Genomic DNA, 14,906 nt, shown 5'->3' with positions numbered 1-14,906 from the left:
TTAGAGTATTCCCTGATTTAACACACTTATATCAAATAACTGGATCATTAGCAAGGCTTTTGCAGAATTTGATTTTGCTGTGTTGCAGGTACCTATCAAAGGCATACAGGATTAAATTCAACTCAAAAATACCTTATTCATCCCAAAGGGAAAGTAATTGAATAAGGATGATGGCCCTTGAGGACTGGAGTTGGACTGGACACGTCTGGTGTAAAAGAAGGACCTCCAGTCAGATGAGACCAACATTGAACTTATTGTCCAATATGCAAGACATTAGGTGCACCAGAAAACAACCCCCCTTTTTCCAGCAGGGAAATATAATCTTGTCAGAGTTGATGGGAAGCTGGGTGGAGCTAAATACAGGGCAGAATGAAAACCTGGAAGAAAACATGTCAGAGGCTGCATAAGGCTTGAGTCTGGAGCGGGGGATCCCCTTCCAGCAAAAAAACAACTATAAAAATACTGCCAGAGCTACAATGGAATGGTAAAGATTAAAGCATATTCAGGTATTAGGTTGGTCAACACCTAAATCTTCTTAAGAAGCTGTGGCAACACTTGATAATTGATCTTCACAGACAATCCCCATCCGATACGACTAAACTTCAGCTATTTTACACAAAAAAAGGAACACAATTTTTTGTCTGTAGACACACAGCCCAGAAAATCTTGAAGCTCAGGAAATATAAATGCAGGACGCAATTACCAAAACACTTTGAAAATCATTCCACTGCAGAATCATGCACTGCTTTGTGTTGTTCTATCACAGAAAATCCTCCCAGAAACCTTTTAACTCTGCGCTTGTCACTTGATAAAACGTGAAAAGGTTCAAAGGGGAATTTTTACCTTTGTATGGCACTGTAAACTGTCCGGTTAGGTGATGAATGTGTGGTACTTTTTGTATAAGATATTAAGGGCATCAATTCATCCAAAAAAGGATGCATAAACATAAACTAGTCCAATCATTATGACATTGTAAGGTAATCTGTTCAACAATGCTTGCCTCACAGTGTAATCTCGTTCTAACAAAAATGGCATCCTGGCATCTTGATCTATTTATCGTCCTGTTACCAGAGAAACAAATTTAGACTTTGTTTGCTCATACCCCAACTAGTCAAAGCTTCTTAGCTGATGAAACAAGGACTAAGTCAGTATAAAGTGGTAGTGGGAATACAGGCAATTAATAAGGCTTATGTGCCTGACAGGTAGTAACGATGATTCAGAAAAAAACATTTAGACAACTAAAATGACTTCTAAAGGTAATCATTCGTTAAATGTAGATTAAATTCCTAACAACATCTACAAATAAAGCATGGAATGATATGCAAAACTATGTAAAATATCTGGAATTTCACCTGAACGTACTAACAAAGGACATTTAGTTTGTTTGGCAAAAAGTTTCAGCACACGGTGGTCTTGACTTCATCGAGAAGGACTTGTTCCCTTTCTGAGACCTCAACTTTACAGCCGACCGATGTCCACAGTAATATTCACATAGAGAGGATACCTCGCAACTGATAAAGTCTCATATTTGCAGCTGTTGAGTCCATCAGTTCTCCACATCTTTGTCGTTTGTCCTAATAAATTCATCCTAAAACAAAAGGAAGAAATATTGAAAATCAAAATCAAGATAAGCATATTTCAACTGACTGAACAGACTGGATGAAACGCTAAAGTTAAATAAAAAAAATCCTTAAAACCACCATCCCAATTACTCATTGTTACAGGTGAGAATTATTGTTATTGATATTATTATTAATAATAGACAAAAAAATCGATGGAAATGTTTTAGCTGTAATACAAGTGCTTTTCAATCTTAGGGGTAATTATTGTTTGTGATATGATCACTAAAAGGCTTACCAAGTGTAAATAAAATACTAGCAAGTACTTTAATTACACTAAAAAATCCACAAAAATGTATTTAATAGTTTCCCAGGGTTCACACCTCTCATTTTCCGTTGTACCTTCATCACATTGTGGATGAAGTTATGCAGCTTTAAATGAAGAAAGAAATGCTCCATCATCACATCTCTTCACATACTCAAATACTGTAGCAATAGCCCCATAATAATACATAATTCCATGCTATGCTATGCAGTTGCTCTGTATGCAGTGATGAAGGTTAACCCACGTGGGCATGCCGAATGCTCGGAGCGTTTCACACTTCTGAGTAATTCAGCTAGTTATTTAACCATCATTGACTGTGTATGAAGTCTTTCATCCCAAGATGGTCAGGCAAATAAATACGAAAAAAAAAAAAGATGGTGACACCATTTCAAAAAATAACTTACTCAGACCTCATCGATAAATTATAAATAAAAGGTCTGAATTCACAAGTTGTAGTTCCAGAGGGAGAGTTTTTCCCTTTTGAAATAGGCAAGATGTCCTTGACTAACTTGATTAAAAGGTCCTGCTTTTTTCCCTCTTTTGCTATTTTTATCTCTCATCTATTTTATTTAACTCATAAAGTCAAATTTATTAGGTGGATTGGTAAAACACAGCAGGAAACCATGACATAAAGTGAGATTGTCAGATGCAAAAGCTATTAGCTTGACTTACTAGCATAGAATTAAACTGTAGCCATATGTTTTATTTCAGTATTAAACTCCTATTTGAGATTGGAAAACTTCTAAAACCTTCTGTCCCTGTTCATTTTTTTTAGGTGCAAACGAAACTACAGGAATGAAAAAAAAACAACAAATCAAATATAATATGCACTGACCTGTTTCTGTTAACCTGATTTCCACTGTCTCGTTTGTGAAACACCATGGTATAGCGTGCTACATCAGCAGGGGGGCGCAAAATCTTCATTTTCTGAAGTTCAACCCTGTAAAGCAGATCCTCATTAATCAAAGAATAAGTGATTGTAATGGAATATTATCTGCTTCAGATGTAATAGCACACAGATAATCTGTCTTAGTCTAATATTGTAAGATTTCTCACCTAACCCTAAGGTCGTCATCTTCCCCACCCCATCCCCAGTAGCTGTTAGAGAATCCATTTACTTGAAAGAACTGGTCTTTCGTCATGGCAGTGACTCCACCAAAGTAGCCTTTGTAACGGAGCCTGTGGAGAAAAACAAAGATGGTTTACTTGGTAGTAAACCAAGCGAGAAGCAACTCACCAGTCAATACACAACATTGTTTCTTATTAGAAGGTAAGCAGAATGAATATTCGCATTCATGTACGTACTTGTAACCTGTAACATTGCGGCCGACCACCAAGTGTTTGGGCTGCTGGTCACAGATGTATAAATTGTGATCATTCTCAGGAACCAGGTCCACATCATGGAAAATAAAGCATTCCCAGCTAAAGTCCTTAATTGCCTCCAAATATCCAACATTAAGTAACTTTGCTCGGTTAAAAGTTGCATCACCAGCCTTTAACAAAAAAAAGAAGGAAAGAAAAATGAAAAGCCTAAATTTGCTATGTACGTTTTGGGACTTTAAGGTATAGTTTGGACTGAAAATGTCCATTTCTATTACTGTAATCCTCTTTACTTGTCTATATTACAGTTGGATATGACTAAATAACCACGATTATAGGTAGGAACCTACACAGCCCTTATTAAAACAAACCAAACACAGGAAACATAAATGCATTTAGCAAGTGAATTTGAAGAAAATTTAAGTTCCTTTTATTAGGCTAGATTTAAAGTATTTCAGATCCAGTTTTAACAACATATGCATAAATTGAAACAGACCAAACGCTTTAGAAAATTACAGGAAAAACAACACCAAAAATCTGATAGGAAAAAATCATTTAGACCATCCATTCATAAATGCAAAACGATTCCACTCAGTTCATTGAACCTGAACTTCAGGGGAATTTCTCCACCTTTATTTTTTTAAAACACATTTTCATAAAACCACAAATTCATCAATAGCATTTTCATGTTTTCCAGTTTCTAGTATCTGTGAATTTAAAGAACTATATTCACAGTCAGAGTGTTTGACTGTATTGTGTCAGACTTACATATTTGTTTATGGATAATTTGCCTTTAGCAGGTGATGTTGATCTTTTTCGCTTCAACGTTTCCCAACTAAATATCAGTATTGTGTCAGAAACACATATCATGTCAGGCAAGTTTTAAGAGTGATCTGCAGGGTTCCTACACAATTTACATGCAAAAATGCCATACTTAGAAAGAAAGAAAGAAAGAAAGAGATACAACATTTAGACAATGGCATACGGAAAAAAAGTCTGAAAATATTTTTTTCCAGACCAAGAAGACCTAGAAAATATTCAAATCAAATGTCATCTTTTTCCAGACTGCATAGGAACCCTGGATCCAGAGGAGGAACATCTTAATAAGTAGAATACATGTTGATTTAAGTACAATGTCAGGATCTCTCTGTGTGTCCGTTCCACTTTTTTTTTTTTTTTCAGCGGGTTCAGGTGGAGGCTGGAGCAGCGCGCTGCCTCTCACACCTATGAGTCGTTAGGCTCGTTATGGCAGCTTCTTAAGGAGAGGGTCGCTGAGCATTTGACGACTGAGTGTCGTCCTTTGTGGTACCTCAAGCCCTGTATCCTGTTCTTGTTTTACAAGCTCTCTAAGATCTTCTTGTGACCTAGCTCTGTTCCATTTTAAGGTGCCTTCCTGGATCCTTTTGGTATTTCCTGGGCAACCTGTTCTCACTCTCCTTTTGAAGTTCCCCGTCTGGATCGCAGGCTTACCATCACCGGGTTCTAGACACTCAGCTGCCTAACCTGTCCGCCCTCCAACGAACTGCTTACCTTTTGGAAACACGGACCTTCTATCCAGAACTGACCTCCCCTCCCGGACTCCATTCCTGCCAGCAACAGTAAGCCTTCATCACTCAATCTTTCCCTCCTCACTCTGAAACAATACTCACTGTTCTACTTTCCCTCATCAGAGGACGTTTCACCGGAGCTGCCCTGAATTCCTCATTCATGTCATATCCCTTCTGAATAAATTTCTTAAAACTTCATTTGTCTCCTGAAAGTTTCTGCATGTGGGTCAAGAAGCTCGGTAAAACGATGACATACAATCACAATAAATATTGTCAATAAAATATTTTGTCCATAGATTTGGTTAACCTCCATTGTGATCTTTTGTCCAACATATTGGCTGGTTCTCCATCATCTTTAACAAGTGACAGTAAAACCTGAGGGTGATTTTATTTAGAGTGATGTTATTGCATCATTTCGATCCACTGTGCACTTACCCTAATTTTTTCCTTAAAAGACCTCACTGAGGCCAGTTTTCAAATCAAGCAACGTTTTCCTTTAGTTTGTGATGAGACCTCAAATCAATTACGAGGAGAACCTGTAGGTGATGTTGAGGCTTTGAATGCAACCACAACAAACGAACCTCCAAGCATGAACTTACTTCACGCAAGAGCTGCACCATATGCAGAAACGCACCTGATGGATGACGTAGATGGCGTAGTGAAGTTGCTGCCGCTGCAGAAAGGGGTGCAGGTTTTGCAGGAGGTAGAGGAGGTGTTTCTCCCGGTTGCGATGTGGGATGAGGATGGCTACACTGTGCATGGCTTTACAGTCTGAGGGCTCATACTCTCCTTTAGTCAATCCTTTGTTTTCATTCTCTACATCCTTAAGATTCAGCGAAGATTCAAAGGACAGCTTCGAAGCTCCCACTGAAGAAACAAGGTTCACAAGTTTAGGCAGATACTAACGTCTGCTGTGAGCTCTGTTCAGTTCCTGTAGATCGGAAACATTCACAGAAATCAGAACGAATCAGAACGACAAGTAAAAAGTAAGTTGTTACATTTACAGTCATATTCAATAAATTAGAATATGAGGTCCGATGAGGCTCGTTTGTCAGATTAAGAACAACTTTTGAAAATAACATTTAAACAGGTATTAAACATAAAACAACAACACAAATGTTTTTTTAATTTATTGGTGTGATTTAATATTTTAATCCTAAATGTCGCGTTTTCATTAGCTGTCAGCAGAAAATCATCCTGTGTGTAATTAATGGATATAATGTGTTTCACATAAGAAATTGAGTTTCTAAAATAAATGATCTTTTCAATAATATTCTAATTTATTGAATATGACTGTATAATGGGATCATATTTAAACAAAAGACTCTGGTTTTTCAATGTTGTTTCACTTAGTTCTTTTATAGCTTTAAAAAAATCCAACCGGGAAAATAGATGCCATGTTTTACTCATTTCCTACTTGAGATCTTTAAAAATAATTTTATATGTTTTATTCTTTTCCAAGCCTATACAGAAACTCTGGACGACACGGAATCCGCAACTGAAATTCACAAAGGTTTCAATGTTGCAAAGGAAATAATCTAAAGCTGTAGATTTATTTATTAAATGTAGTTTGGAAACTTGTGTTTTTATCAAAAAAACTAAAATAACTGGCGCCATAACAACAGACAGAACTAAATTACATTAAAACAGAATAAATACTGAAATTACTTATTAACATTAGACCCAGTTAGAAAAAAAAATCCAAACCTTTTTGACATTTATTGTGACATATATCCTACACAATTCAATGAAAAATAAACAATTCTAAAAAAAATAAAAATGCTGCAATAATCTAAATATGTTTGCATCTGCTTTGTTGTGACAAGAAAACTACGGTTTACTATTTTCATGATGCTATATATACAATGCTTGGAATGTTTTGTACCCTTTCCCAGACTAATATCTTTCATTATTTATAACTTTGGTACAAACTATGGAGCCAAAACCGAAATCCTCATAGGATAGCTGGACGTTTGTTTTAGGTTAATCAGACATCTTATAACTTAGTGAACTTAACACTCAGTGCTGAAGATAACATTTTTAGTAATAGCTTTTTTTCATTTTCAGTGGAAATGTACATGGAACCCCTGGAATTTTAACAGGGATGGAGACACTTTTTAGAGGCGTGTTATATGACTTTGATCTAGATATAAATAAATAGCCAAGATAAATGGCACAAATCCATTTAGTCAAGTGAAGATGTAGAAAACAAGACATTCATCACTATCCTGAATATCACTTTGGAATATACTTACCTAGCAATGGAGATTCCTCTGGACAATCGACTTTTTCTGCCAAAATGTTTGAGTAACTGGGTGCTACAGTCCATGTGTTGAGTTTCTCCCTCAGTTTTTCTTCTCTAACAAGAGTTTGAGTGGAAGCAGAGTTAACATGAACAGTTGTATCAGTCTCTCCAGAAATGGTGGCTTTCCAAGCCAGCACCGACAACAGGAGACCAACCAGCACAACAATTTTGCCCCTTCGTGAAACCTTTTTGAGGGCTGTACACAAACCCATGACTCTGCCGACGTGACCACAGCAGCAGCAAGTGCAGATGCTGTTACGTGTGGTTTAGGAGATTTCCATGCAGGTGAAACATGCTGAATAATTATAAAGTCAATAAACTGAAGGACTAATCACATTCGCTCATGTCTTTCAAGATAAAAATCCAATAAAAAACAAATCTGTCCCCAGATCTGAAGCCAAACTCAGGAACTCTTTGACAACTGCGGAGAGGTTAAAAGGGAGAAAAATGTTACTAGAGAAGGTTATTTTACATCACAATGAAGTACTGGCATAAAAACTACCAGCTGAAAACTTATTTTGTTAGTCTTCATTTCTGAAAGTAACAAAGAATCATATTTTCAAAAGAAATACAGTTGAAAATGACACATTGGCTGCCTTACTGATTTTTTTCTGCTTTTGTTTTGGATCATCAACAAATTAGAATATCAGACATAAACTGAGTAGATACAAAAGACAGTTTTAAAAGTAATATTAAATTTACTAAAAAGAAATATCTAAAACAACCTGGCTCTGTATATGTAAAAAAGTATTTACCTCCAAACATAACTGGTTGAGCTACACTTGGCAAAAACTGCCACCAAGCTTTTGTGTCCAAAACTGTTATTTTGTCTTTTTTTTTTTTTCTACCCATTTGTAGCTAATTAGTGTGGCTTTTCTTTGAAGTTTATAGCTATTTTTTATTTTCCATGGTTTATTATTTTATTTCAGTTTCAGTTATTACCAATTTTAGCAACTTTAACTTTATGTTCACCTTATATTGCTATATAAGTTGTTAATAATTGTGCAAGTACTGTCATAAGTTTTTATATTATTTGTTTTTCAGATTTTATGGTTTATCATATATGTTTTTTATGTTTCTCTTCATGGTTTTAGGTTTCTATGACTTTAAGTTGTATTTTTTACTTTTTAATTCCTTTTTTATATTAATAATAACACAGTGGTGTGAAAAAGTGTTTGCTCCCTTACTGATTTCTTTTTTTTTTTTTTTTGCATGTTTGTCACACTTACAGGTCCTTCTCAAAATATTGGCATATTGTGATAAAGTTCATTATTTTCCATAATGTAATGATGAAAATTTAACATTCATATATTTTAGATTCATTGCACACTAACTGAAATATTTCAGGTCTTTTATTGTCTTAATACGGATGATTTTGGCATACAGCTCATGAAAACCCAAAATTCCTATCTCACAAAATTAGCATATCATTAAAAGGGTCTCTAAACGAGCTATGAACCTAATCATCTGAATCAACGAGTTAACTCTAAACACCTGCAAAAGATTCCTGAGGCCTTTAAAACTCCCAGCCTGGTTCATCACTCAAAACCCCAATCATGGGTAAGACTGCCGACCTGACTGCTGTCCAGAAGGCCACTATTGACACCCTCAAGCAAGAGGGTAAGACACAGAAAGAAATTTCTGAACGAATAGGCTGTTCCCAGAGCGCTGTATCAAGGCACCTCAGTGGGAAGTCTGTGGGAAGGAAAAAGTGTGGCAGAAAACGCTGCACAACGAGAAGAGGTGACCGGAACCTGAGGAAGATTGTGGAGAAGGGCCGATTCCAGACCTTGGGGGACCTGCGGAAGCAGTGGACTGAGTCTGGAGTAGAAACATCCAGAGCCACCGTGCACAGGTGTGTGCAGGAAATGGGCTACAGGTGCCGCATTCCCCAGACCTGGGCTACAGAGAAGCAGCACTGGACTGTTGCTCAGTGGTCCAAAGTACTTTTTTCGGATGAAAGCAAATTCTGCATGTCATTCGGAAATCAAGGTGCCAGAGTCTGGAGGAAGACTGGGGAGAAGGAAATGCCAAAATGCCAGAAGTCCAGTGTCAAGTACCCACAGTCAGTGATGGTCTGGGGTGCCGTGTCAGCTGCTGGTGTTGGTCCACTGTGTTTTATCAAGGGCAGGGTCAATGCAGCTAGCTATCAGGAGATTTTGGAGCACTTCATGCTTCCATCTGCTGAAAAGCTTTATGGAGATGAAGATTTCATTTTTCAGCACGACCTGGCACCTGCTCACAGTGCCAAAACCACTGGTAAATGGTTTACTGACCATGGTATCACTGTGCTCAATTGGCCTGCCAACTCTCCTGACCTGAACCCCATAGAGAATCTGTGGGATATTGTGAAGAGAACGTTGAGAGACTCAAGACCCAACTCTCTGGATGAGCTAAAGGCCGCTATCGAAGCATCCTGGGCCTCCATAAGACCTCAGCAGTGCCACAGGCTGATTGCCTCCATGCCACGCCGCATTGAAGCAGTCATTTCTGCCAAAGGATTCCCGACCAAGTATTGAGTGCATAACTGTACATGATTATTTGAAGGTTGACGTTTTTTGTATTAAAAACACTTTTCTTTTATTGGTCGGATGAAATATGCTAATTTTGTGAGATAGGAATTTTGGGTTTTCATGAGCTGTATGCCACAATCATCCGTATTAAGACAATAAAAGACCTGAAATATTTCAGTTAGTGTGCAATGAATCTAAAATATATGAATGTTAAATTTTCATCATTACATTATGGAAAATAATTAACTTTATCACAATATGCTAATATTTTGAGAAGGACCTGTACGTGTTTCAGATCATCAAACAAATTTAAACATTTTTCCAAGACAACACATGTAAGCACATGAAGTTTTTAAATTAAAGATTTTATTATTAGGGGGAGAAAAGACAACCTAACCTACTGACCCTGTGTGAAAAAGTGATCCCCGCCAGCATTAAACATAACTTAATGGTGGTTAATCACTCCTGAGTTCACTGTCTCTCACAACACCCAGGCCTGATTGCTGTCACACCTGCTCTGAATCAAGAAATCACTTAAATAGGACCTGCCTGTCTCAATTTTTCCAGAAAACATCTTGATAATGCCCAAGACGTTTGGGAAAATACTCTGTTGACTGACGAGACAAAAGTTGGACTTTTTGGAAGGTGTGTCCCATTACATCTGCTGTAAAAGTAACACAGCATTTCAGAAAAAAGAACATCGTACCAACAGTAAAACATAGCTTCGGTAATGTGATGGTCTGGGGCTGTTTGCTGCTTCAGGACCTGGAAGACTTGCTGTGATAAATAGTACCATAAATTCTGCTGTCTAACCAAAACATCCCGAAGGTGAATGTCCAGCCATCTGTTCGTGACCTCAAGCTGGAACAAACTGCAGTTCTGCAGCTGGACAATGATCCAAAACACACCAGCAAGTCCAGCTGTTCATACTCAAAAACCCTCCAATGTTGCTGAATTACAGCAATTCTGCAAAGATGAGTGGGCCGAAATTCCTCCGCAGCGCTGGAAAAGACTTATTGCAAGTTATCACAATCGCTTGATTGCAGTTGTTGCTGCTAAGGTGGCTCAGGGGGCAATCAGTTTTTCACACATGGCCATGTAGGTTTGGATTTTTCTTCTCCCTTAACAATAAAAACCTTTATTTAAAAACAGCATTATGCGTTTACTTGTGTTGTCTTTTTCCTCGTGTTTTTCATTTATTCCGGCACTCAGGCACATTTTCCTTTGAGCACGTATCTGAACCCGTTTGTCATATTTCCATATTTAGGTTAACTGTCCTCATTCTATGTAAGCCACCTAGAAGACACACAACATGATAGATGACTCATACATGGGTTCATGTTAAAAGTCTTTCATTTTCAGATTTTCAAGTCAATTTTTGGGCCACTTTTGATGTCAAAATATAACAACTTCATTATAAATTACCTAAAAGCAGTTAAGTACATACTCTGAACACAGAAATTAGATAACTGATAACTTATTCTTCCTCTTCTAAATTTCAATTAATATATAACTACATTATAAAAAGATGAACATGGATCCTTGGATTATTATTCAGTAACTTCTAAACTAAGATACTATTACGGCGCAAAACACAACACCTTTATTACAGTCTATAATCTTTTTACCTCGTAATTATCCAAACATGGGAAATACTAAAACCAAATTTCAGTCAATTAAGGACTCTGTGGGAAACACTGGATACAACACTGAGGTTAACCCTAAACCATCAGCTGACGGGACTGATATTCATGTTTTAAAACGACAGTTTAATAAATGATCACAAAGGTATTTCAAAATCGGAGCATATGTCTGTTTCTATCTGATGTCACTCCTTAAACTTGGGCCTTTAAAAACAAATATATAACAGCTAAATACGATTAATCACGCCGTTACTACTACTGCTACTGTTATTGCCGCTGTTACTAAGCCTATATTTAACACACCTTTACCCCAATCTTCTCTCAGGTATCCTCGGTTTTCTTTATTGACAACAGAGACATGCTAGCCTCAGTTAGCTTGTCATGAATGCAAAGACTAAAGCTAGAACATTACCTTTACATCGCAGGTGCCGGGTGTGTGTGTCGTCAGTATTAGTGTTTTAATAGTTCAGCCAGATGAGCTCCGAGGTAGGCTAGCAGAAGAGGGCGGATGTAACATCCTCTACACTCCACTAAGTGCTTCATAAGTTAACATTTAAACCTAATAATGAGAATACAAATAATAAACAGCCGCGGGACCCAAACATATGTTAGCTTACTTAAAGGGTATAAAGCATTTTTGATACAGATATTATTGTTACAGGCTAAAACAGCACGCCTTACCTTCCAAACAACTTTAAACGCAAGTTATCATTAGCAAACAAATACGTGTCCAGTCAACATAGCTACAAGGACTTCCGCTTAGAATATTTTCAAAGTAAAACTAACACTGTTTGTCATTTGAAAACGTTGAAAATGATCGACTTTTTGAGTGTGTTCTACTGTTGTTGTGGTTATTTCTTTATTGCAAAACGTTAGCCGAAATGTTAGCTTTTAAATGTATCCATACGTTTCATATTACATAATCAATTTAGTGTATTGAGATATTTTAAGAGAATTCCCGGTAAAAAGTCACATATTTATGTTCCTGCTTCGTATTTCTTTACTTACACATTCATGTAAATTTTGTTTACGTGACCCACATGTGTTGCTTTAAAATTTAAAGCGTCATTTAAAAATAGAAAACATTTATGTTGCCCTCTGGTGGAGTTGCCCTTGTGTTTCTTTATGTACTTCCGGTTCATCTTTTCCAAAATACGATACTGTCAAAGTTGGCTAAATTTTGTCCCGAACTAATGTCTGCTAGTACATAACATGTTTAAAAAGATTCTGGATCTTTTATTATTTTTATTTTTTATCTGAGCACCCTGAAGTACGTTTGTTTTCATTTTATTTATTTTCTTTGTTGTAGTGTTGTTAATCAGTCAGTACGTGGCCATTTAATGAGATTGGACACCGTTCCACTTTGTTGTAGCTAATCTATTTATAATTGATTTTAGTTAAGAAATATTTATGTAAATTTTAAGATCTGTTTGACAATAAATAAATGCAACTCTATACACTATAAACAGACAGTAGCTTATAACCAATTTATAATGCAAGAAAAAAAATCACGATTACCGTAAGCTAATTAGTAAAATTTAAATGTACAACTGTTATCAGTGTTTCTATAACTCGATGCTCTATCAATCAATCTATCTATCTATCTATCTATCTATCTATCTATCTATCTATCTATCTATCTGTCTATCTATCTGTCTATCTGTCTATATCTATTCGCTTACAGCTAATAAAAATTATACAATAAAGATTAGAATATTACATCAGACAAATACATTTTTTTATGCAGAAATGTAGGCTTAATGAAATGTATCTTTCATGCCTGCTTAAAGGTAGCTATTTTAGAAAGGTACTTTTAATTTAACAAATGAGCCTCATCATTTCGTTTTTCTTCTTCACGTCCTTAAATGTTTGGATGTTAAATTTACGAAATTAGGCAAAAATTATCCACTAAACGCAGTATGTTGCCTTTGTCACACAAACAAATAAATACAGGTCCATCTCAATAAATTAGAATATGATCAAAAAGTAAAATTTTCTGAACACCATACAACTGAACACTATACAATATTTGAGTTTCACTTGAATGAATTGTTAAAATAAATGTGCCCTTCAATATAATTGTAAATTACAAAGATGCACATGTGATGAAGTAAAATTTGATTGAATCATTGTGAGTTTATAACTGATTATGGCACCCCAGAAAGAAATAACCTCAACTAAGAATTAGAAGTACTAATTTGTTTCAAATTTTTACATTACTATTTAAATGTTCATTCATTAGAATGGCCTGTAGCATCACCCAAGCACTGATGGCCTTCTACTCTTGAACATGCAATCTCAAAACAACACCCAGTATTAAACCTTGATAACTAAGATATTTATTTTCTCTGCTCTGATTGTGATAGGCCTTGAGACTGCATGCACGAGTAAGTCACAATAGTGCCATCATTTCTCTGAATATTATGTTTCTCATGCTGGCTCCCATACCGTTCATATGAACTAAAAACTACAGAAAGCTGTCTCTGTGAAGTCTTAGAATCTTTAAATGTTTTTTAGATCTGACTTAAACTGCATAGACCAACATGTACTCACCTGTTCAAGACGAAATTCGACAAATGCTTCTCAGAAAAAACAAGACAGACAAATACCCAACTTTTTTCAGTGTTTGTTGTGAAAATATAAGAAATAAAAAGTGCAGACAAGAGATTAGCGTTTTACAAGAAAGGACTGAGAGAAAGAGCCCATTGGAGCAGTTTTATGTCCTTCCTTATCTTGTTACTTGAAACTATGAACACTCACGCACCACATAACTTGTAAAACTGGCTTCTAACCAGAGCATCAGTGAGAATTTTTGTGATTATCTTCATGTCACAGTAACACATAAATAACAAAACCTCCGATCAAATTTCTAAAACATGACTGAAATGTCAAATGCTACAACAGTGGAAATTAGAAAGTCCTTTTTATGTATATTTGTTGAGACTGATATACCTAAATAATTTCGGTATGTCGTTTTTGTTTCAACCTTTTATAACAAATCATTACTTATCTGTCAGAAAACACCACTTGGAGTTTATTATTATACCCACTTTATGTTCTGAGCCACAGCTTCTCTTCCTCTTGCCTCAGGAATTAGTTACAAACTTGTTTCTCCTTTCTTTCTGTTGGAAATACATGACTGTAGGCTCACTGGAAGAATGACATTCACATGTGAGGTTGACGTTCACTGTTTGCACTCGGCAGAGACTTGTGGTTAGCAAGTGGCAGACAGAAAACACTCCTTGAAAGATCCACACCAAAACAGCACCTTGATATGTGGCATTCATAAATCCCTAAAACCCTTTCCACATTTTGTCACCACAGTACCACAAACTTCAGTGTACTTTATTTGAGTACCATGTGATTGGCCAACACAAAGTAGTGCATACTTGTGAAGTGGAAGGAAAAAATACATGTTGTTTTTACAAACAAATCTGATCTTTCATGTTTCAGTTCATTGTCATGCAGGAAGGCCTTTGCCACCTTGAACAGGTTTTCTTAAAGGAAAGTCCTGAATTTAGATCCATCCATCTTCCCATCAACACTAATCAGCTTTCCTGTCTGTGTTGAAGAAAGGTGTCTCTAGAGCACAATGCTGCCACTGACATGTTTCACAATAGGAATGGTGTGACCAGGGTAATATGCAGTGTTTTCTACCACACACAGGGTTTTGTAAGTGGGCCAAAGAACTGAA

The 14,906-nt window shown here is 36.4% G+C and overlaps 1 protein-coding gene across 2 annotated transcripts; it reads right to left on the bottom strand.

The window, feature by feature from the left end:
• Positions 1-363: 363 nt before the first annotated feature.
• Positions 364-12,032, bottom strand: b4galt4 (UDP-Gal:betaGlcNAc beta 1,4- galactosyltransferase, polypeptide 4). 2 transcript variants are annotated; one of them, XM_047379994.1, is made up of 8 exons: positions 11,894-12,032; positions 11,625-11,771; positions 7,007-7,477; positions 5,386-5,618; positions 3,190-3,377; positions 2,941-3,063; positions 2,720-2,824; positions 364-1,588 (listed from the first exon to the last, which is right to left on the bottom strand). In XM_047379994.1, the coding sequence occupies exons 3-8, from the start codon at positions 7,266-7,268 to the stop codon at positions 1,459-1,461; spliced, it is 1,041 nt and encodes a 346-aa protein (XP_047235950.1). In that variant the 5' UTR covers positions 7,269-7,477; positions 11,625-11,771; positions 11,894-12,032; the 3' UTR covers positions 364-1,458. The 2 variants fall into 2 exon arrangements, with proteins under 2 accessions (XP_047235950.1, XP_047235951.1); XM_047379995.1 differs by lacking the exon at positions 11,625-11,771 and having other exon boundaries at positions 11,894-11,970.
• Between the last annotated feature and the right edge of the window lie 2,874 nt (positions 12,033-14,906).

This window comes from Girardinichthys multiradiatus, chromosome 11 (assembly GCF_021462225.1).
Source record: "Girardinichthys multiradiatus isolate DD_20200921_A chromosome 11, DD_fGirMul_XY1, whole genome shotgun sequence".
NCBI classification, from domain to species: domain Eukaryota; kingdom Metazoa; phylum Chordata; class Actinopteri; order Cyprinodontiformes; family Goodeidae; genus Girardinichthys; species Girardinichthys multiradiatus.
Note: the sequence above shows the minus strand (reverse complement) of the source record. Positions and strands in the feature narration are given on the sequence as shown.